We start from the raw sequence: 23,757 nt of genomic DNA, 5'->3' as shown, positions 1-23,757 counted from the left end.
GTATTTGATTTAGTGGTTGGCAATGCTGTCTGGGGCAGTGGGGTTGGAACTTTGAGGCCCCTTCCAATCCAAGCCATTCTGTGATTCTAATGTTCCAAGTGGAATTTCAGATTGTAAGAACTGTAGAACATTTGAACATTACTGACTTCTCCTTGGAAGAAAAAAGAAAAAGCTACTTCTCAGCCAAATGTTTCCTGTGTGTGTAAATAAATTCTGATCTAGGGTAAACAGTATTTCCACTTGTGATCTCTATACCAATCAACTTCATAAAAACACTGGACTTATTGACAATAACCCCTTCCCTATTCTTCTTGAGTTGAAGAGCATTACATTTTGATCAACTGTTACTGTTTGTCTCTAGGAGCATGACTTGTACCAAATTTGGGATAATGTTGAGCAAATGTCAGTTTGAGCTTAGGACTGGCTTGTAAAACCAGCTTCCAATTGTGCTGCCTCAGGAAGGACATGAATTTGTTTCCTGCAGCAAGAAGCGAACGTACTGCTATTTTAATTTCTGTACCAGAAAGTTCTGTTTAGTTGTCTAAATTATTGGAGCATGTTGTTTCCGAGCACTAAGGAGACTATTTGATTTATAAATGAAAGCTGGCAAGCTAAGGAGATAAAGACGAGCTACTGCTTTAGTCATCATGGAATGTGGCATTCCTCCATGTTGTATGCATGTTTTGAAAATGAACGCAGAACAAAATCCCACGATTATGTAGGTTGAAAGCATTTTTTTTAAAATACCATAACTAGAAAAGTGGACAAAGTGGACCTGAATGACATAATTTAACTTTTCAAAAGCTTATGGCTCAGAGGTTACGAAATGAAGCAATTGTAGGGAAACACTAAGTAATATCATGAATTTAAAAGTGAGAAAGACAACGTGACAAATCTGTGAGGGATGCCTTGCCAACAAGGTAGCAGGCAGAATGGCCACTTCTTTGATCAAGGAAACAGAAAACACAAATCAGAAAACTAGAGCAGCTCACTTCTTCAGGTAAGAAAATGAAGTCTGTGAAGAGATACTGGCAAGAAAAACATGTATTGTGGCTATAGGGTAAGCTACAGAGAAAAATGGAAAAATTATGTTGCTTCTTTTGAATCTTTCTAATTTTGGGCATTTCATTTCAGCTAAGTGAATTATAGCATACAGAAATATATAATATAAAACTCTAGCACTTGAGATATAATACCATAGGTTGATAGATTGAGATATAGCTTGTTGCAGAAAAAACAAGCCAAGTAACCCATACTGTGTATTTATACATCATTTATACATCACAACTCTCTTTTTCTCTGGTTTAGACAGAAAATTACAACTTTTGATATACTAAGGGAGAACCCACTGCCTTACTCTTTGTAAATATTAATTATCTTATAAGCTTTGGGTCTTCTCTGTATTACAATGGCTTCTGGATAGTATTCACTGTCAATACAGCTATTTTACCATCGCTGTATTTTTCTGTTGGATGATACTACATCATGGAGTTTCTTACACAGTAGTTGATGTCACTGTCATCTGGTGAAATGGCAGGTGAAGGACTATCTGTGAAGCCTCTAACTTTTCATTTTCTAAGGGCTTTTTTTTTTTTTCCCCTGGCTGTTTCTTTAAAACTGCTTAAGTAGAATAATTTCAGTCACTCAGCTGTGCAGTGATATTCATTTCTACTGGGACTCAGAAAAAACGTGGGCAGCAAACCGCAAATCAGAAGTGTCATCAAAGAGTCTGCTTCTGTCGTGTGTCAGCTCAGAGTTCATGAAAGGCATCTCTTCCCTTCAGCCTTCACTACTGTTATAGTACTGACTTCAATTCAAATTCTGACAGGAAATAATGGCTATTTAGAACATTTTTAAATTATCCTATCTTTTGATTTCTTTTCTTTTATTATTAAAATTATTATTAATAAAATTATAATTAAAATGGTTCACGTTACTCAGAAATGGCATAAGCTCTGGCATGCTTATGGATACTGAAAAACAGGATAGGCTTGGATGCAGTTTAGGCTTTGGGAGAAATCCTTAATTTGATTGTATTTTGTGCTTCTAAATACTTGACAAACAGCCACACAATTACAACTATGAATTTATGCACGTTTATGTTAGCAACTGAAAGCAATAACAATTGAAGAACAACTGAAAAAACTTTAGTACAAGCTTATGGAAGCTAAGTGAGAGCAACTCAAAGTGAAAATGGGTACTTCTGCATGATTCTTAGATAAAGGACGTACAGGAAATGAGATGGATAAGATGAATTCTAAATTACCTGTTTCTTATATTGCCAAGATTTTTTGAAAAGTGGCAGTGTGAATGGGTAGAAACAGTGTAGTCTTTATTTTGAATACATCCAGTAGTGAAAAGAAGATTAAGATGCAAATCATATGAGAAGAACAAGCTTACTATTAAGTTGTGTGATGGTTAATACCAATTCATGATACTAGGCTCAAAGATATTTTTCTTTCCTTTTTTTTTTTTTTGTTTAAGAAAAAATTCCAATGAAACAGAAGACATTCAAGGAAATGAAGATTTCTTTATCTTTGCAGTGAAATTATTTGGAATGTAGAAAAATATTTAAAAAATCACAATAATTAACAAATAATCATTATTACAGTTCAAATTCCACCCTTTTGCATGTGATAAACATTACTAAATCTCACAGCTTTTATGGAGTATTATATCAAACACTGTAAAAAAAGTTCATACTAATGGCCATGTTATGCTGTATATGATATATGTTAAGCAATGTCAACTCTGACTCATGCTAAAAGTAAACTTGTGATAATTTGTAGATCAAAGACAAGATTTGTGAAGTTTTCCAGAAAGTTTAGATTCTAGTTGTTAAAACTAGGTGTCAAAGTCTTAAGTTGAAACAATAGATCTCTGTATGTATAATAATATCTGATTGTAGCCCCTTAAAGGGGAAGATATGCTTGGAGATGAAACATCTCCAGGCTGTTCTGAAGTTGTCTTTCTAGATGTCTGGCTTTAGTATGTGCTTCTACACAATTTCTTTGCCTTCAGAAAGTTCAGATGGGGGAAAAAAATGAAAACTTATTGTAGGATGACTATATTATCCTCTTTGGATCTGAGCAAGAGTGGCATCTTCATTCAAAAGATGTTTCCAATTACTACTAACATTTAGGTAACATGAATCAACTATTTCTTCCTTGTCTGTACCTCTATGTTATTGCATAAGCATTGTGAAGCCTAAATGACATGTTTCAATGCCAATCAGTAGACACTGTTTTTGGACACCTGGTGCACATGTTTGCTCAGAGCAATATTAGTGACAGAACTCCTACTGACACTGGTGAGAAAGCAAAAATCAATTTTACACCTTTCTGAGGATATACACATCTCATTTTTCTCTTTGTGGAATTGCCCTGATGTGGACAAGTTATAATGTATTCCTTTTTCTATGCCAAACATAGATTAGGATCTCAATGCTTCACATTTTGTTATTACTGTTTTTGTCCTGAGTACAAAGTCCGCCTCAAATAAACTTACTGAAATTTTGCAGGATGCTGTTTTAATTTACATTCCTGCAAACAACAGAAGCTTCAACAGAAGGGAAGCACTAATGTAAAGAATGAAAGAAGAAATATTGTCTTTGGAAAGCATGCTTTTTTCTCATCACTTTTCCTCAACCTTTCTTGGTTTACTTTGGCGCAAGACATTTGACTCATAAATAATGTGAGTGACAAACTTTTCTCATACACCCTTCATAGAAGTGTGTTGTTGCAAATGAATAAATCTAGTAAGTATCAACTTTGAAAATCCTGTTAGAATCAGTGAACAGTGCCAATTTACACCAGTTTATGATCTGAGCATTTAATGTAGAAGGGTACTTTTCTCTATGATTGAGTTTTTAACTAAAATAAGAGAGACATTTAACTAATTGTTTCAATGATTCCCCACTGCCTGAGCAAGCAATAACAATTTAAAAACTCTAAAAAAAGCTAAATCAAAACATCAGATAGAGAGCTTCAAAATCCAGCCATAAATTCATGAGCGAGATAACAGTAAAGATTCCTGCCCTTATAACTTGATACAATTCTGTGTATTTTAAATTCATTTGACTGAGAAAGCCAATAGTTGTCATAACAAATCCGCAAGTAAAAGGAGGCAAACAAGCTTTAAGATTATTGTGTTGCCTTCAAAAAAATCACTGACAACTGTATAAAATGAACCACCTCAATGATGCAGAAGCAAGCTTTCAGAATAAAAACTTAGATTAATCAATGTTAAGGTTGGAAGAGAGGACTACAATAATTTAGCCTGTTCTTTTTGTGTAACGTAGATAAAATAATTTGCCAATAGTGTATGCATAAAGCTCACAACTGCTGTTCTGAGCTGTAAGCTTGATTTCTAGAATAATACCCTCTGCTGAGGTAAATGACTGGGAATAACAGTAGATGTGCATATGAAATCTTGGCTCTCTAATGTTTAGTCCACATTTATTTTACCTCAATTTTCAGTAAATGGGATTGAAGCTCCCAGCTCTCCATAGCAGATTTTTAAACAATTAACTGGTCTCACTTGTGTACTGTGAAAAGTGGTGCATGCACAAGCCAGCAGCAATGACATTGCAAATGGCAATCTGGCCACCCCCTCTTAAAACAGAGCATTGGCAACTACTCAACGTTCCAGCTGCTACAATAACGGGCAGTTGTTTAATCAGAATTCTTTGTTTTCATTGTGATTTCTTTAATGTATGTAGCTATGCATTAAAAGCCTTTCAGTTAGTAACTCTGGAGTGTGCTGCAGCACGTTGAGTCAGTGGATTTCAGTAGGAGATGATGTGAATATCAGTCCTCTGAGTTTTTATCACCTGTTTTTCATAAGATCAACATGGAAGTTCTAAAATCAGTCCGTTAATTTCATGCTTTTTTCTGCTATGAAATTGTAATTCATAAATAAGTTATGAAAAACAGGTTCTGACAACTGTATGTACCTGAACATGATGTTCATAATGTTTGTTCCTGACTGAAACACCACCAGAGATGATGGATAAGGTCCTTTCTTCTTATTCTTTCTGCTTGTGACTTGTCTAATTGTCATCACTTCATAAGCTTGCTCAGTTAAATACAAATTCTCATTGTAAAACATAGCACTGCATTCAGTGTAAAGAGTAAACAACTTATTTTTCCAAATGGAAAAAAAAATCAACTAGAAGGCTATCTTTGTGCAGTTAACCTCATGTAGCAGCAATATTTCTAACAGAAGTTCACTGTCTTTTCGTGGGTTGAGGGGTATGATGTGGGAGGTGTCAGATATTTTTGTTTCCAAGTGTTTTTTTGAAGGAATTGTTGCAGTGACTGGAACTGGTGACTGCATTCCATACTGTCATTATTGTCAACAAAGAAGGCATACAATTTTTATTAGCTTGGACTCCAGTGATTTAGCTCCCAGTAACTTTTGAAGCTCACTGTCCCAACTTCCAGAGAGCTGTAATCTCTTACTTCTAGCAGTTCTGAGGCTGGTCTGTACTGTAGAACAAGAAGATCCTAATTATTTGTAAAGCTTACTCTGTATTAAAATTACACCAGGGGAATAGGAGAGCTAACTGAATATATATCCCCTGACAAAGGAAATTCTGCATGGTCCTATTCACACTAACCAATTTCCAACTTCCATTAATAGCCCTCCATTTGGCATGTTGACTTCTGTCTTCTTCCAGTACAGAAAGCAAGAACCTGCAGAGAGCCCCTTTATCTATGTTCCCTGTGCAAGCAATTGATTTCACACACCTGCTGATTTTTAACAGATTCCCTGATGTGAACTCAAGCACTCTTTTACCTTAAATAGTGAGGAGCCTGGACACTTGCCTATGATTTATTTTGCAGGTTTCCTACATACTCTTGTCTCAGAGCTGTACCATTTTTATAAATACATAAATTATAAATCAGAGTGGGGTTACAACAAATTGTTTTGCACCCTTAATAATAGGCTATCAAATAAATTCCACTGAAAGTTATTTCTAGCACAGCTGCCTGTTGAACTGAGGGTCAAAGATCATCTGAACATCTGTCAAAAAAATACTGGCATTGTTTCTGTTACTAAACAGAAACAGGTTAGTTAAGTCCTAACCTAAACTATGAGAGAATATCTACATCTGTACAAATTGTTCTGTATAACTTCTTCTGTTATAACTCTCATTCTTTAAAATTTAGTGCTTTTCTAAGAGATACCCTCCTGCAGGTAGTTAAAGATATAACAAATGGTTCTCAGAACCAAAACCAAACTGACTTCAGAATTCACGTGGCTCCTGACCCTCTTTCTAAATTCAAGAGATATGAGAGAATAAGAATTGTAATAGATAAAGAAAAGCTTCTGTTCACACTACAGGTCTTGATCTCATTAGTGTCTTGCATCCATGAGGGGAATCAAAGTTGAAAGCTGATGTACCCACAAAACCTTTGATGACCCTTACGGCAGTTACAGCAGGCTGAGGCAATGCACGTAGTTGAAGAAGAGAAGAAAATTGTGATAACCTTCTTGTAAAAAGAAAACAAAAACAGAAATAAGCAGTACTGAATATAAGTGAAATAGGTAGAATATTTCTAGCAAAATTTGTGGGATAAGACTTTGGGATACAAAGAGGGTTATTGAAACTATTTTCAGTGTATTACAGAGTGAGAAATTTAATAAGCAACTTGAATGTAAACTGCATTGCCCACATTCTAGGTTCCCTCTCTGTAAGGGCTCTGCGTTTACACAGAATTTTGTTCATTTTAGTAGAGAAGACCAAAAGAGCACAGAAGATGGAATGCAATAGGAAACTAGTGAAAAGAGTATTTTAACATTGCCTAATTGGCCTCTTGCAGTGGTAGGAGATAGAGATGACACAGGCACTATAGAAGGTATATTATTAATGAAACACAGTGAATGGTAAAAAGCAGGAAATGACCTGACAGGACAGAGAATTCTGAAGTCTTGAAAATGTGGTTGTAAAATTTTAATTTAACTTTGTGGTCAAAAGTGGGAAGGAAATTCCAGTGGAAAATGTAAAGAAACTGTTCTAAGATCTGCATAAAAATATTTTTAGCAGAACAGATTAAAGGGTGATTTATTTATAAAAAAAATCCTTGATATATAACCAACACATGAGAGTGAGACTACTGTCCTCACGCTAGCACTGTCTTGTGCATTGTGTTCCCTGAGTCAGACAATATGAGAGCAGCTGTTCAGCTTTCTTAGTTCTTCACCAACACTGTAGCAGTATCTAACCATTGTTGAACCTAAATGCTGAAATAAAACATGAGAATGCTAGAGAAAAAAGCAACAGTGTTCCAGAACATTAGCTGCATCACTTTTTGCTGACAATCTGAGCATCTCCTTCATTTTGACACTTTCCTGAGCATTCACAAATGTTAATAAATTTACCTTTACAACGCATTAAAAAATGAGAAGGGGAAATCTTTTGTCTGTTTTTGCTGTAGTGAATCCACAGAAAAAATAAAGAAGAGGAGGACCAAAAAAATGCTCCAACAATCAGGATAATATTAGATGGCATGATGAGAGGCCAGTCCACTCAGTTTCACTTCACCCATTTGAATCCAGACTGTGATTGGTATCAGATCAAACATTCAGTTGCCTAGTGCATAAAGAAATAGAAATATTAAGCAGCAGCTAACGTTACTAGTTTAAGATTCAGGAAATAAGGAAGCTACATACCAGAATATCTAATATCTAATGTAGTTATGTTTTATCAAAGCTGTGAGACTGAGAGCTTGCTGGAGAGAAGAAAGACCTGTTTCTGTTGGTGTAGTAACTTACATAAGCTGGTATCTGAAATTCTTTCATCAATCAAATGTCAGAAAAAGCATTTGGCATAAAATCAGGAAATCATTCACCAGCAGTAATCAGAATTAAAAATCGCTTATAATTTTTTTGTCTATTTGGGGATTTTAACATAAAAGCGTGACTGAAATGGGGTTCTGGTTCTTCTGCTAGGTCCTCACAAGATCAGGTGCATTTTAATATAGGAAAATTTCCTCATGGATGCCAGATACTCTTGATCCAATGCAAAAAGTCTTTCCAGAGATTAAGTACTTTTTCTAAGCTGATTTCTTAGCATGAGGCTCCTCTAAATAAAAAAAAAATGAATATTCTGTAAATCTCACTTTAGCTTCTAATTTCCTACTTGTAGTTAATATTCACCCAAAGGACCCAGATTAATTACCTTAAGATGAACAGTTTAAAATGACTTGAAGAATATATAGAGCATGATATTTTAAATATCTCTAGCACTTCATTTCTCTGCATGAAAACCTGCCTTCATCACTTAGCTTTAGCTCCAGATCTGTAAAAAACAGCCCTGTTAATTTTAAACATGTATTGGTATTCACAGTGCCAGAAATGGATAAAATCTGGGACAGTGTGCCTGTCAGAAACAGCATTCCCTCTCTCTTGTATTCCTAAATCAGTTTTGGACCATGTACTCATCTATAACCAACTATATAGACAGAATTTTTTTTTTTAACATCTTTTTTTTTTCTTTTTTTTATTTTTCTGCTTATCAGGGGTTATAGGGCAAGATTTCAGAAAGCTTTTATTTACTTAAATCATCACACTTTCAAAGTTAGAAAATAACACAGTGCTGTAGGAATTCTGTTCCCCGCAGCAAAGAAACACCAACCTGAAGGTTTTTCTGCACACATGCACACGCACAAATGGCAACTTTCTATGCTTGGCCACTCTCAGGCAGACATCAGTATTTTGATATGCTGAATTTGCTAACATAAATCATATAATCAGATTATTCTGAAGCTTTGGAAGTGAATACGGTGCACATGGCTCTGCATATACACAAATTAATCATCTCCCCCATATACAATGTGTGTATATTTATAAACAGTTTTCTTAGGAATATTCCTACATATATTTCATTCATATACATACTTTGGTACATTTTTCAAAATATCCTGCTAAGTAGTAATACATGAATACCATTGAGACACCATGTAAGACCTAGCAGTGATGACAGCATGTATATGCATGCTCTAGTTCTGCAGTTTTACAGGAAACAGCAGTTATGGAGACAGGCTTGCTCTTTTGTCCCAGTTTTTCTGCAGGAGAGCTATCAAACATATCAGAGATGCACTGACCCTTAATTAGCACTGGCAGCTTGGTGACTATCCGTGTCTGCTGAGGCCTGATTACCTGTTCTAAGATTCAGCTTCTCTTTCATTGCTTTGAATCACCAAAGCTTCATTGCTTTGAATCACCAAAAAGAATGAAAGTGATTGCAGTTATTTCCTATCCAGCATCTCCTTCCCCCTCCGTAGGAATTTTTTTTATAACTACATAAGCATACACATTCAGGAATTTACAAAAAGATTTAGGAACTATGCAGTAAACCACAAGACAACTCCAGAACTGCACACAAAACCATGGTCTTAAGGTTCCTGCAGACAGGTGCCTACATTCTTTGTTTGAACTGAGAAGTTCAAAAAATATTAGAATTTGGCTGACTCTTTTGTCACCACCAAGAAACAAGAAGTATCCTGAAAAGCCAGTATGGTAATCACAGTGAGAGCACACCTAACATGCTTCTGCAGGACTGCACTTGTGACTACTGTATTTTTAAAACAGTTGAGAGATAATTGAGAACATATTGGTTCACTGGGACAGTCAGTGGAAAACCTCAGCTCAATGTCCTCTGCAAAGCAAAACTCACATTTCTGACTTGTGTGGAGAAGGGCTATGTTGAGGTATAGACAGGTCTAGGTTTCAGTGAAACTATCTGTAATACTAGATTCTGTATTACTTTCCTGCAAAAAAATGCAAGATGTAAGGCATCAGATGGCATATAAATGAGTTCCTGAGCCTCTGGTGGAGAACAGATCATGCAGGGGAGGTGGTGGCTAGCAGTCCCTATTTCTGGAATTATTTCAAGGAAGGGAGCATGGGACTTTTAAAAATTATTTAATGTGAAACTGCATGGAGAAGTACAACTACCACAAAACCAAGTGCAACAAATCAGTCTGCTTTCTGCCAAAAAAGATGCAAATGCCTTCAATGAGGAGAAGATCCTCAGAGCTGGATTGTCATTTGGGAGAGGTGCCCAGCGATGGCTCCCATCAGGCAAGCAGGGTGGAGGTTCAGGTCAGGCATTTGCTTACCACTTGCTATCAGTAAGATCTGCATTGACCCTGAGAGCTACTGGCAGAACCACAGGACCCACTTCTCAGAGGAAAGCAGGGCAATTTAAAGGGAATGAGTAACTGAAAGTGCTTTGAACTCAAAATTCAGAGCTAATGAAAGAAGGAAAACAAAAGGCCTAAACCAAAATTTGAAGTTGGAAGTTATATGATACCACAGAAACTTTAGAAATGGATTATAACTTTTACTTTCACTAGTGTATTGGTAAATCACAGCCTGGAGCTGAAGTTCATGTCAGTGCGCAATGCTATTGAAAAACACTTTTTATAACCAAGTCAAGAGAAAAATTTATATAATGTTGTTCCATGGGGAATTTTTCTATGACAGTTGACAGCCATTAGGCTTGTTTGATGCTAATGAGGGCAGTCAGCTCTATAAGCTATTTCCCTCACCCACAACTATTTCACTTCTAAATTTGTGCTCAAAAGCTTGTTTCCAGCTTCAACTACTTTTTTTCATTTTTCTTCATTTCTCTGCCTAGTCTGAAAGTCATTTTAATGTTTTACCATAATAGATTCCCTAAACAGACAAGTGAGATACAAAGACATGGGTAAAAACAACATTTTCCAAGATAGGATGCTGTCCTGTCTTGACTGTTTAAATAAGGTCCTCAGCCTTCTTTTAATGCATAATGTTTCTCTCTCATTAAAGACATTCTTCCTTTTTTTTTTTTGAAGAACACACACAGACTTACTAACATAACAAGGTTGACACTGAAGCTCTAGACTTACATAGATTTTTTACAAATAATGGTATTATATCCATGCCAGATAAAATTCCAGTTAAAGTGATGTGATGACTTAATCATCCTTCAGAAAGTAACTAGTAGTTGGGTGATAGCTATCACTGGGGTAGGAATAGCAGAGATTTAACATGCATGTCTGAATAAGGCAAAATAAAGATCCTGCTTCTCCTCTATCCTACCATCTTCCCACAATTAGCTTTGGTGTGGTACAAATCACTAGTTCCTAAAATACAGTTTCTTTCAACTTCCCTGCAGCAGGATGAATTATGTCCTATGGGGTGTATGTGAAAAAAAGTTTTCTAGTTAGGATAATTTTAAATCATAGTAATTTATTCAAAGGTCAAATGATGTGGTTATTTGAACCTGATGCTTGTGTTCTTAAGATCTAAGTAGTTCACTGCAGAAGTCTAATGATGATGAAATATCAATATAATGTCCAGAAAAGAAATACATCTTAACACTAAGAAACCATTTTCAGCTTTATTTTTCAAAGGATTTTTAAGGAACTCTTTTAATAGATATCTAACAGCAAGATCTAAGCAGAGAACACTAATATGCTGGTCTAGACCTTCAGCTAACCCATATCAGCTTTTTCCTGGGGTGCCAGAGGTGGAGGGAAGAAGGATTAACCTTTTATTATTTGTAACAAGAAAAGTATTTTTTCAGAGCATGGTAGTTGTAAGGACAGCAACCACATTAAAAGCATTAGAACATATTAGTCCCATAGTATTTAGGATTGTATTTTTTTCCCCCAATTTATTTTATTTACAAATTCCATCTCCAATATTGTGATATTTATTACTATTTTCTTGTTATTCTTTAGAAGCAATTAGTAAAGTCAGGTTTTGATGGTAGATCTGCTGACACACTGCTAAACAGAATTTTAAACACAGGTTATATGTGGTTGTGAAAATATCAGATATTTTCTACTTAATTATAATGCTATTTACAGGTGTGTTAAATCTGAGCTAAAATCCAAAATGTTGGATATTCCAACTTTATTGTTCCAAAGAAGGACTTTTTAAGAAGGAACAGGTATACCTTCCCATTCCTTAGAAGTACTCTAGGCCCTCACTTCCTTCCTTGGAAACAGAAAACAGGATCAGCCTCTGAGAGTAGGGACAGAATGCCTTATCTGAAAAGATAAAGCATACAGAGCAGCAAAGAAGTATAAGATACATATTATATAATATTATCAAAGGCCAAGGGCAGGGTGGGGAGATATGGGGAAAGAATTACACCTGAGTAACATAACCAATAAGATCTGAAACTAGAAGAATGTGGTTTTCTATTAATTTGACCAAAATATGTCAATTATAGTGTGAAATATCTGATGGAGCAATCTTCCTTTTTTTCTGGTTGACCTTGCCTCAAGAATTCATTCCTCCAGAAATTAGGCTAGTGTAATTCTATTTTATGCTTTTCAAGTTCTTACACTGCTCTCATCCTCAAAATATTTCAATGCCTTGCAGGTTCAACATTATAATCAGAAGGGTGAATGTGATAATCTGTCTTGCTTCCTTTTCCTGTAAGGAAATAGACTGCGCAGGTGTCTCAAATGTAGGTAGAAATGCTAGCATTACATATACAGATACATACTAGTAAAGGCAAGCTGAAGATATAAGACTTCCACCAGGAGAAGGTGATGAGTCCTTTACTGGTATTGGTTGGATCCTAGAGCTTTGAGAGAACTATCTTTTCCACTGATGAAGGGCTATGAAAAAATTTATAGATTTCTTTCTTTTTTTTTTTTCAAAATGAAAACAAAGATCAAGTTTATCAGCAAAGAAGGAAGTGGGATTTTTGAGTGAGAGCAAACATGAGGCAGAGTAAGAAAACATCTGTTGTGTCCATTGATGTTTGATTAAAGGAATAGGACAGGAAGTTGGCAGAAACACAAATAGATTTCCCATTGGGCAAAATAATTTCCAACAAAACAAACACAATAGAAGTAACTGTTGTCAAAAGTCAGTAGATAATTCTGGTCTGTCAATTGAATAAAATTGAACAAAATAACCATTTTTTAATGTTAAAGTTTCAAACTTTCTGTAGAGGTGTGTAGTTTTTTCCGTGGACTTAGAATATCTCCTCTGTTTCAAAGTCACATGGTTTTAGAAATGCACTTTTGTAGGAATTTTTACTTGCTTACTTGTTCTGGAGTACGCATGCTTAATCTATTTCTTAATCTATTTTCTATTTTTACTTCTTTCCCGGGTACTCCTTTTTCTCATTTATTTCCTATCAACTTGTTCTGCCCTAAGCATCTGCAAAGTCTGTTTTCCATGTGTAATGAAATCTTACAGAGACGAGATATGCCTTATGTATTCTTTATCATCTACAGGAAAATATATCCTCATCTTTTGACCATAAAACTGCATCCAAATCCCAAGGCTTAGCTTCGCCACTGCATCCTGTTTTGCAACAAGGGAAAAACAGCTGCCCTGGAGCACCTCTAATAAGACATGTGAACTACAGTTTCAATTCCAATTCTAGCCAAATGCCCCACATGCTTTCTCAACAAAAGACTCATCTTCCCTTAAGAACTACACAGACTTTCTGTAGGAAAAGCACTTGAAAAGGCTATAGAAATATTACAGAACACATACTTCCCTAATAATTTAAAGCAACTCCCAAGGCCTCCAGTCTTCTGGAGTCCTCCTCTACACTGTTAATGACAATCCTCAAATAGAACAGATATTCTCAGGAGAAAACAATTGAAGTATTTCTTGGGATTTTCATTCCAAAATTCCAAAAGGAATTACATTATTAGGACTACCAGCACCATTAGATGACTTTGCATTTTAGACACTCTGACCAGAATACGGAATTTGTGATATTTTCCATGAAGAGAACATACCTTAATTATTTAGGCTATTATAAGAAACAGAGGCCAACTGTGCTCTTATAGTACCATATATACTACCAAGTTCCACACACTGTTACAAAAACACTCAGCTTCTAATTTAGAACTTGTCATTAATTCAACTACTGTCAACTGCTCATTGAATTTGCCACAATTAAGCACTTATGTACTTCAGAAGCACTTAGTAGCCCTATTTCTATTAGCCTTGTCTAGCTTTATTTATGCATGCAGCTTCTGGTTTGTTCTGTGGTTAGAGGTAGTCTTTCTTGCACTGAGTACTGCAGAAGTCTGCATTCTTACTAATTTCCAAGTGGTCTGTTTACATCCCAACATTCTCATCACCAAAATTTTAACTTAAAACGTTAAAGCTTCTAGGACACCACATAATAAGGCACATTTAAATCATGATTAGATAATCTATGGACCTTTTAGTTACTGGTGTATTTATATTTTGTTACTATATATATGGTGTGTGTATATATATCTGTGTATAAGGTTAGGTGTAAATATTATATAGACCTTACAACTCCATGCAACAAATATAAACTAACTTCTTTGACAACCTGTACTAACTTACTCTAGGCTAAGATCTGCTTTCCTTTAGAATTTATTTTTTCTGCTTTCCTCACTTCCCAAGACAAGCATCCAGAAATTACGTAACTATTTGAAAGACAATGAGACTGCTGCAGTGAAATAAAAGAGCATAGAATGCATAGTGGCCTAAGCCAGTCTCAAGGTTTCACAGCTGTTTATCTCCCCGCTTTCAGAAAGTGTAAAATGAATGGCTAAATCTGGTATCACCATCTTGGAAATACACAGTTAGGAAGACAGCATAAGTCTTTGCCAATATTATCTCTCATACATACTTATATATACCTACAAGCACACACCTTTGATTCTCATGTACTATTCTTAGAATAGCAGTTGGAAAATGTTATGGATTTCTACAGAGCAACAATGTAAAGAAAGCCATATTGTATTAAAGTAGACCTTCACCTCATAGCTACAGTCAGAAGATAAAGGTTTGCTTTCAGTCAACACGGTTATGAATACCAAAAGCATAATTTGAGTCATTTAGCCTATCTTAAAACAAAAAGAAAACCAAAGAAATCAAATGTAACCACAACAGTTTTCAGAGGTACATATTAGAAGACTTACTGTGACAATTAGCCCTTTCTCCTGGAAATATTTAACCAGTGGAACAGCATTTTGCTTGAAATTCATTAGTCTTCTTTGAGTAGCTTTCAGGTTATCATCAGGTCTCCCTTGCTGTTCAGCACGTTTCAGTAACCGTTCTTTGAGCCTCTGATTGGAACATGCCAAGAACACCACCAAATCTGGGGTACAAATCTGCAGGAAAAAAGCAATTCAAGAAGCCTGTGAATAAGTTGATTGCTCCAAAAAACAGGACTCAGCAAATCCATTACTAGATAAGACTCAGCTATGCAACATTTGCATAAAGTGGATCTTAATTAAGTACTTTCATTTTGGGGGAGAATAAGAATTCATAGGCTTGAGGAAGAGTTACTTTTTCTTATTTGAAGGCCTGCCTATTTGTCTCATGTGAAATTATAAAGAAAATTTTGAAGGAAATCTTTTACTTTGCTCCAGAAAACTTGTTTAGCCTTACTTGCTGTTTTCATTACCAGAAAGTTCCCTTAGCTAAAATTCAGATCTTTATAAAGAGCAAAATACAAATGTCCCTTATTCTGCAGGGAACTGTATGGTTTCTGTTTGTGGAAGGTTTTCTTTTCAGTAAGGTAGCATTTAAAACCCAGCAGCTATGATGGAGCTGACAGATGCCTAGGACTAGGGGAAAACGGACCTGTTCCAAGATCTGCTGTGAGTTTTCCATGCACTCTGGTATGGCTCACTTTTTCCTTTTTAATGAATGTTTTATAATTCTACCATTCCCTTGTTAGAACATATTTTCAGTTTGGCTGCCCTAGGAGGGTTGTGGAGTCCCCTTCTCTGGAGATACACAAGACACACCTGGATGCCTACCTGTGCAACCTGGTCTTGAGAGCTGGCTTTGGCAGGAGGGTTGGATTAGATAATCTCTAGAGGTCCCTTCCAGCCCCTACAATTCTGTGATTCAGTTCAAGTATTACATAAATGTTGCCTGGACCTGTCAGTATTATAGCATATTATTTTCCTGTAAGCCTTTCTCCATTCCTGTAAATTTTGCTGAAGTCAGTGCACCTCTCAAGAGGTTGGGTGGCAGTTAAGAGGATTTTAATTTCTCCTTTCCTTTTTGGTCAGTGTGGCAAGTTCTGTTTCAGCCCCACTTAGTAATTCTGCTTAATGTTCACAGGCAATCTTCAGAGGTCATTGCAACTTAGTACATATAGTAGAAGAAACAGAAGTCAGTCAGAAATGTGAATTCAAAGAATTTTACAATTTACAAGTGTTTATTGATCACATTTATGAGATCTGATTTTGTTCTTCTATCTAATTTATTGTTTTTACAAATAAATATCCATCCCTTGAAAGACTCACTTAAAAATCTTTTTCTCGTTGAGATTGCCTTTTAAAATGTATGATGATTCTCTGTATGATAAAAATAAACCCTATTGTACTGTGCATATTTTAATCTCATTACAGATTAGAAAGGGTTTATTGGTTCTCACACACAAGCATGAAGTTATTCCTGCAGTCCATACTTGTCTAAAAAAAAGTCTTTTTTATATTAGTAAAACAAATTAGCTTACTATTCTTGAAATGACATAATCTAATTACATTAAAAATTATGGTAGATGATCAAGAACACCAAACAGACATGCATCACATGGTGTTTCCAATGTATAGAATAAATTTCTTTGTTCTTTTGTTGATTTGAGGTATACAAGTATATCACCAAAACATCTACATGTGTTCTAAAGAATTCATCTCTTTATGTTCTTCACACAAGTTGTTACCAATATATTACTGTTGACGGCCAGAACAAAAATGTGTTTCTGAATATGCTTTCTATCTAGATCCCTTCATCCAGAGATCTCCAATTGCCTAAGAATAGCCATACACTAGACTGAATAGTCAAGACTAGCAGGATTCCTGTCATTTGAATACAACAAATGACATGATGACATGACAAGAAGTACATGGCCTTTTCTATTGGCAGCGTAGGCATAGAAAGGCTCCTCTGGAGTAAAAAAAAATACAAATACAACTGTTCAAAATTGGAGTGATGGTCATTAGCTCTTGCTTGCAAAGCAGCTCACTAAAAGAGCAGGATATGGAGGAGGTAGAAAGCAGAGCTATTTTCCAACCACAAAAGACAGTCTGATAAGCAGCAGTAGCAGGTAGAATGGTGGCCTCTTTACCATTATTGAAAACTAAATGAGATCTCAAAGAAAATGAATTTATATTTTATTCACATTGTGGATGATTGGAGACAAGGGGACAGAAACTAAAACCTAAACCCCAAAATAGAAATCTCATATTTTTTTCTGAGTATACATCAGATTTTGGAACAACCAACCTTGAACTTTGATTTTTCTTTTTTAAATCATTGTGACTGAGAGAGAAGCTGTGTCCTACTTCCAAAACAGGTACTTCAACTTTTAAAAATAAATAAATGATTTCCCTGTCTTTTTAGCCTGTTTTAATTGACAGGTTATTTCATCCTTTTATGGGATGAATTAATTAATGACAGTTAATCTTATTACCACGCAGTAGCTTTAGGGGTATACAATTATTCATGTGGAAGACTACGAAAGTAAGCTTTCGTGTTAGACTTTCATGCAACATGGACTTATTAAAGTGAAGAGCTTTATTTAGTATTTCCATTTTGGCAGATTCCAACAGCCATGAGAAAAGATGGTAAGAAATATTCAGTTGAAGCTTGTAGCTTCAAGCTGTAGCTGGCCTTCTTCCCACTTTCAACACTTACTCCCAGGCACCTTCCACACACTCAGCTCTATGAAGTCTATTGGACCTCCTCTGGTGTACAACCTAAGGTCTTGCTTATCATATAACTTCTCATACAGCACCAAACCTTACACACAGGACTTAGAATAAATAGATCTCCTGTTAAATAACTACCCCTAAAAGAAAAAGAGACAAAGAAAAAAAGGCCTCTTCTTTGATACAAACCTGAGACTGCAGCTTTCCACAGGCAGCCTCAGTTCTTTAAAGAAACCGTGGCTGAGTAATTGCAACCTCACAGTGAGGGAAGGATCTGAAAGTCATCGTGACCCATCAGCTGTGTCAGTTCTCATTTGCTTAAATCCAGCAAAGAAGACAGAAGGCAGCAGACAGTTCTTTTCTAAGAAAATGGGAAAGCATACGCTGGGCCTATTTTTCAAAGTTTCTAATTGTAAAATGAAGATAATAATGAGGTGCAACATAGTAATTGCTGTGGAAAATTAATTAATTAGGCTTTAATTATTCCGTATCGCTTTTTAAAATGGAAAGTTCTCTACAGGAACTAAGCATTGTTCTTAATTTTCTGATCAGTGACAGTAACAATAGAAAAGGCAGTACCAGAATCCCAAGAACTAAAACTATTTATTCTGACAGTCTGGCTTTTGTAGTTTGAAATACATTTCATTCACTGAAATAAAATGTCACCAAGAGCAATGGCTTAGTTCATAAAGCCTAGTTTAAATGAAATATTGTCCAAAACTTTTTTGGAAGTGGAAAAAAAAAGGTAATTCAAGCCCATTTGAGATAGGAATACAAAATAGAGTCTGATTATGCGATGCCTTCATGAATTCCTCTGGCTTGTAGAATACTCATCTTCCTCATCAGAAAATAGCTGGAAATCATTTAAAAAACACATCTCTGCTTGGTTTTTGATGCATGAAATAGTAATTTCTATATCCGTATGGAAACAGACTTAACAGCATTTACTATATTTCTCCTGCATGCATTTATAACCTTCAGGATAAACCCTTGAAAGTCTATTGATATTTCATTTTTGTTTTCATAAAATGCTCTGCTTTCATTTACCTCAACTGCACCCATTTGCAAAACATGCTTATAAATAAGGTGGAATATAACAGAGTAGTGTGAATATATGAACATCTGAGCTTACTTCTCTGGTAGTACAGCTAGCTCTCTATAAATAAGAGGATAAAACTACTTCTTTTTTCCTTTTTTTTCCTAACAAAGTACTTTTTATGACTCATGTGAAAACAAACCTAATTCAGAATTAATCACTGTTGAGTATTTTGACTAGGCAATAAGGTTTATTCTTAGACTGAGCTTACAGAAATGGTCTTCTGTGTATAGATCCAGCAGAGGTAGGAGAACTGCTTTCCTTCATGCTGATTTCCCCTTACACACTCATCTTATGCTGAAGGTAGATAGTGTTACTCACATCCAGGGGAACCAAATTTAACTACTTACAAATCAGGATTTGGCAGAAGGCAAAATCTTGGTTTATGAGAACAGATAAGTTTCTTGTTATTCACAACTTTCTGAATTTTAACTGATACAAAGAACATATGGCAATAACTTAAAATACCACTGGTAGGAAATGTTCAGTCCTCTCATTCTTTTAGAGTAGTATTTACTAGTAAGTAAATCACACTGTTTTTGGTTCTAAATCTCCTTCTTTAAAGTGGTACAAAGAGTGAGTTGAGAGTATTTCATTCAAGTCAGTAATTGATGTAAAGCAGTATGAATAGAAAGAGGTTGTTTCTCTTGGGATATTTTCTACTTCTCTTGTTAGTGAAAGTAAAGTGGTTGTTTGCTAGAAATTAGATGATTACACTCTGTTGTTGTTTCTCATTAGGCAAGAGATAAAAATACTTTGCTTGTTAATTCCTGGTATGTTCCATTAGACACTCATGAGAAACTTAATGTACAGCTCATGAAAAATCATCATTAATTCAGCCGTGCATTTCATTTCAATTGGTGAAAGTTCCTAGCAAGTACATTTATGCCAATTTTAAGGATGCTCTCACTTCTAATTACTGATTTGATTTTACAGTTCCATCTCTGCTGGGTTACCAGTCTACATAGTTTCTTCATGTTTTAGAAAAGTAAAATCATGAATCTTCTTGTCAAAGAATGAATTCTAGAGATAGGATTCTTTCTGGCAAATGCTTCTGAACCATAGTCATGTTGCCTGACAATAAGCTTCCAGCAAATTTCCCAGACTAGGTGATAAGGCTAATTGGTAATTGATTAAGAGAGCCAGGTGCCTTTTGAGAGGACTAATACAGATATTTCCCTGTGTTGAAGAGCTAACCAGTTGAAATCCCTAGTTGTAAATACAGTACTTCTACAAAGAAGCCTACACAGACCTCAAGTTCAGAATTCTCAGCAGGCATCTTAAGCTTTTCTGAACACAGACTGTTAGGTTATTTCCTGAGAGGTAAGGATCAGCAATGGATGAGCTTTCCTTTGGAAGGCAGGGAAAAGTCTTTGCACAGAAAAAGAGAAAACATGAGGTCTTACCCAGCAGAAACTTGAATCATTGCTTGTCTTTCTCAAGAGAGTGCTTTATCTACCCAGGGAGAAGACAGACAATGATAAGGCCATTCTACAGGCTTCCTGCTCTTGCTTGACTTTAAAAAAGCAATTTATAACTCACAGGGCTAATGAGAATTTATGAGAGAAACATAATAATGCGACCTTACGTTGTAGTATATTGCTGCTACTCATACAAATGACTGGTTATATATATTGATCATCACAGACTGTATCTGTGAAGCTTCTCAGACTAGGACAGTAGAGTGGAAACGTGGGGGAAGGGAGATAGACACTAAGGAAGGAATGAAATGAAGAGTATACAAAGACAGTGGCACAGAGAAATAGCTTTACCGTAACAAGAATACTGTCACTGTGTTCTTTACTATTGCAAAGAATAGATTCTTTCCCCTTCAGTGGATTATCAGAAGGATTGCATTCATTTTATTAGTTGTTCTGGAGTTCAAATTATTGATGGAGCAGGTTTTCCATGGGAAGCTCTTTGTGGACTATGATCTTATCAGTCAGATTGCCATAGGAGAGTTGGCCATTAACACCTGTCAAGCTTATGAAGGGACTGCAGGCATCACTTCTCCTTGGAGGTTTAAGCATCAGACTGTTTTCTTGGCACTACGAGAGGAGGTCAGCTCTTCCTCAACAACCAATACTGTCCCTTCTGCATGGCCTGCTTTACTTTAGCACAATTAATTTACACAGTATTTTTCATAAGGAATGTATCTGGGAGATAAAAAGTAAACTTGAATTGCAGCTGAGATGAACTAGTTATTCTTTGTAGACATAGTACATTTATGAACAATATACTTGAGGACATTTTAAACTAATAATCAGATAATTTAAGTAACAGAAGTAGTAAATTTTAACATTTTACATCTTCAAATATGTCCTTGTCACCCAAGCCATACGAAACAAAAATATTTCTAAGAGTACATTCTTATAGAAATTAATCTCTTTATTAAGGAGTTAAATGATATTCATTAATGACTATCCATTAATTCTAATAATTGTTCCCCATTTCATTTCACAATTAATGAAACAAAGTATTTTAAACAAACTTCATCAGTACTTAATGAAATTGAAAGTGTTAATATTAGTAAGGCAGTTGCTGAAATCAGAAGGAAAGTTAAGCATAAATAACTGAAAAAGGGAGGAGGGGAAAAAAATCCCAAAGCAGTAAGTGAAATTAACTGGTAAATAATAACATGGTAAATTGTTTCTCCTGGGAAGGGTAAGAACGTATTGCCAGGTGAGTGAGGGACTGCACACAAAGTCAAACTGCAGTTTCTTCTTCACAAGCCATTTGAGTTCAGTACAGCAGTCAGAGCATTTCATTGCAGTGTTAGTGGAGATGAAGATATTTAGAATGCTTGAGCATGCTGGTACTCTAGGTGACTTGCTGAATTTCAAACTGACAGGTTAATGGTAAGTAAACCATTTGCTCCTTGGTATTTTTGAAAGCGTGCTTTGAATCTAAGCACCTTTCTTGTGTTTGCACTCAGCAGAGATAAAGGATACCTTAGGAATTTCTGCTTTAGGGTTACTATATGTCTGTGACTGAAAAGCTAAATAAACTAGTATTGAAGCAGCATACTGCCAATCAGAAGGAATTTTAAAATGACCAAGTTCCAGAAATAATCAGATATTTAAAATAAGTATATAAACTGGAAGTTCTGTTTGCTTTTAATCTATTAAAATTCATCTCTTCATTTTTTTCTCTGTAACCACGAGTACTTGAAACTTAGTTTGCTTTATAGTGAGAGCTGAAATTCTCATAATCATGGGACTGAGGGGAAGTCATAGAATATTCTGAGTAGGAAGGGACCCATAAGCATCACCAAGTCCAACTCCTGCAGTCTTCAAAGGCAGAATAAAAAAGAAAAAATATAGGCTTTACTTCAACTCCAGTAAGAAGTTCCCAGAAAACTGACCAACTTCTCCAATTCTCATGGCTATGAGGTCTGACAAGTTGAAATGAATAATTGAACATTAAGAAATTAAGGTGGTGTAACTAACTGACCAGAATGGCAGAGTTGTGCTGGCCTGGAAGCACTGATGAAAATCTGCAAATATCATTGATGACATCTTAAGACTTCTTCCCTGCTCAAAACATATGGGTGACAGGAACAGTGATATTACAATGTTCAAAATAATAACAAAAAAAGTTTGAATTTACAATTTACAATTGTAAATTCAATCTAATTTACAATTCCTCATATCTGTAAAGTGCTTTTCATCCACTTGCTCCATATTGACAACACTGCTTGGAAACAGAGTGAGTTCCTTCTGGCTTTGAGGTCTGAGCAGGAAGAGAAATACTGTGATTCTGTGAGTGCTGCGAATGATACACAGACTTATCTTAGGCACTTTATTCACTGATATGTGATGCGTTTTAATACAGTTCTGCCTAGCAACACTTTGAGTACTTACTGTCCACATCAGAGCCTAGCAACATAATAAGAAAGAAGTCGTAATTTTTTGTTAACGATGCTTATCTCTGGGAATGTTAGCATAGCTGGTATGCTTTGGCTTGTTTACTAACATTTTTACTAGAGAAGGGTTTAGCTTCTGGATTAGATAATGGGATAAAAACATGCAAGAGTTTTCTAATATTGTGTATTCCTGTACCATATGTTATACAGGACAGGTATATTAACCAGAGTTCAGACATATGTGTATTCATTTAACTTTTTCACAAAATAAAGAGATAAGGAAAACTAAAATGATGTCAGGTCTCAGTAACATCTATGTCAGCCATAAAACCAACAGAGTTATTATAGCATAGATAATTTATTTTAAAGCTATCTGCAGATGTAGCACAGTTAGATTCTATGTGTGCTTGCAAAAGAAACCAGGTACCTTAGCTAACTTTATCCTTTTCTGCTGGCTATTAATATGTTGAACCACTTCCAATATAAATTAGTTTATCTTTGCAGTAACTCAGCACACTTCTTAATAGTGAGAGCAATGTAATAACATATATGAAAATGTTTGGTAAGTAGAGTTCAAGGAATTACAGTGTTTCTGGGAGCAGTTCAGATTTTATACCTTCCAGTTCATCATCCATAATATGCAGAGGCAGAGAAAGGGGAGATTGTGTAGCTTAGATTAAAATTATATAAAGCATATGGACAAAACAATATAGACTTCTTGTGATTAATAAAGACCAGATATGCTTGCTTGGTCTGTAATTACTCTTAGTTTTCGCAGCCTGCTTTGTTTGCAGACCTCTGATTCTCCTTACATTTGTTCAGTCTGTGTTTGAACTTAAGCTATTCTCTCAGTATCCTGTATTACTCACCTCTACTTCCATTAGGTTTAATAATTTGTCCTTCACATTCTCCCCCTGCAATTTATTTTTGGTATTATTAATTATATGCTTGGAGTGTTTTTTCTGTCTATGTAAATAAGGGCAAAGGAGAAAGGCTATACAGTGGAAAGTACTCCTGGTAAAATGAATGTTTGTTTGCTTATTTAAAGCTTTTATGGAATTACAGATAAATATACATCCCAGTACACACAAAGGATGAAGGTGAACTAATAGTCA

General features: G+C 35.5%; 1 protein-coding gene across 2 annotated transcripts in view; it reads right to left on the bottom strand.

The window, feature by feature from the left end:
- The window catches only part of AK5 (adenylate kinase 5), an 84,470-nt gene that overhangs the window by 48,781 nt on the left and 11,932 nt on the right, over positions 1 to 23,757 (bottom strand). For both annotated transcript variants that reach the window (XM_052665924.1, XM_052665923.1), the window contains one exon: positions 14,934 to 15,125. In XM_052665924.1, the coding sequence (XP_052521884.1) occupies positions 14,934 to 15,125 (192 nt within the window). The remainder of the gene's footprint in view (positions 1 to 14,933; positions 15,126 to 23,757) is intronic.

The sequence above is a fragment of the Tympanuchus pallidicinctus genome, unplaced genomic scaffold, assembly GCF_026119805.1.
Source record: "Tympanuchus pallidicinctus isolate F22 unplaced genomic scaffold, pur_lepc_1.0 scaffold7, whole genome shotgun sequence".
Taxonomy (NCBI): domain Eukaryota; kingdom Metazoa; phylum Chordata; class Aves; order Galliformes; family Phasianidae; genus Tympanuchus; species Tympanuchus pallidicinctus.
This window is presented reverse-complemented; position numbering and strand designations above follow the sequence as displayed.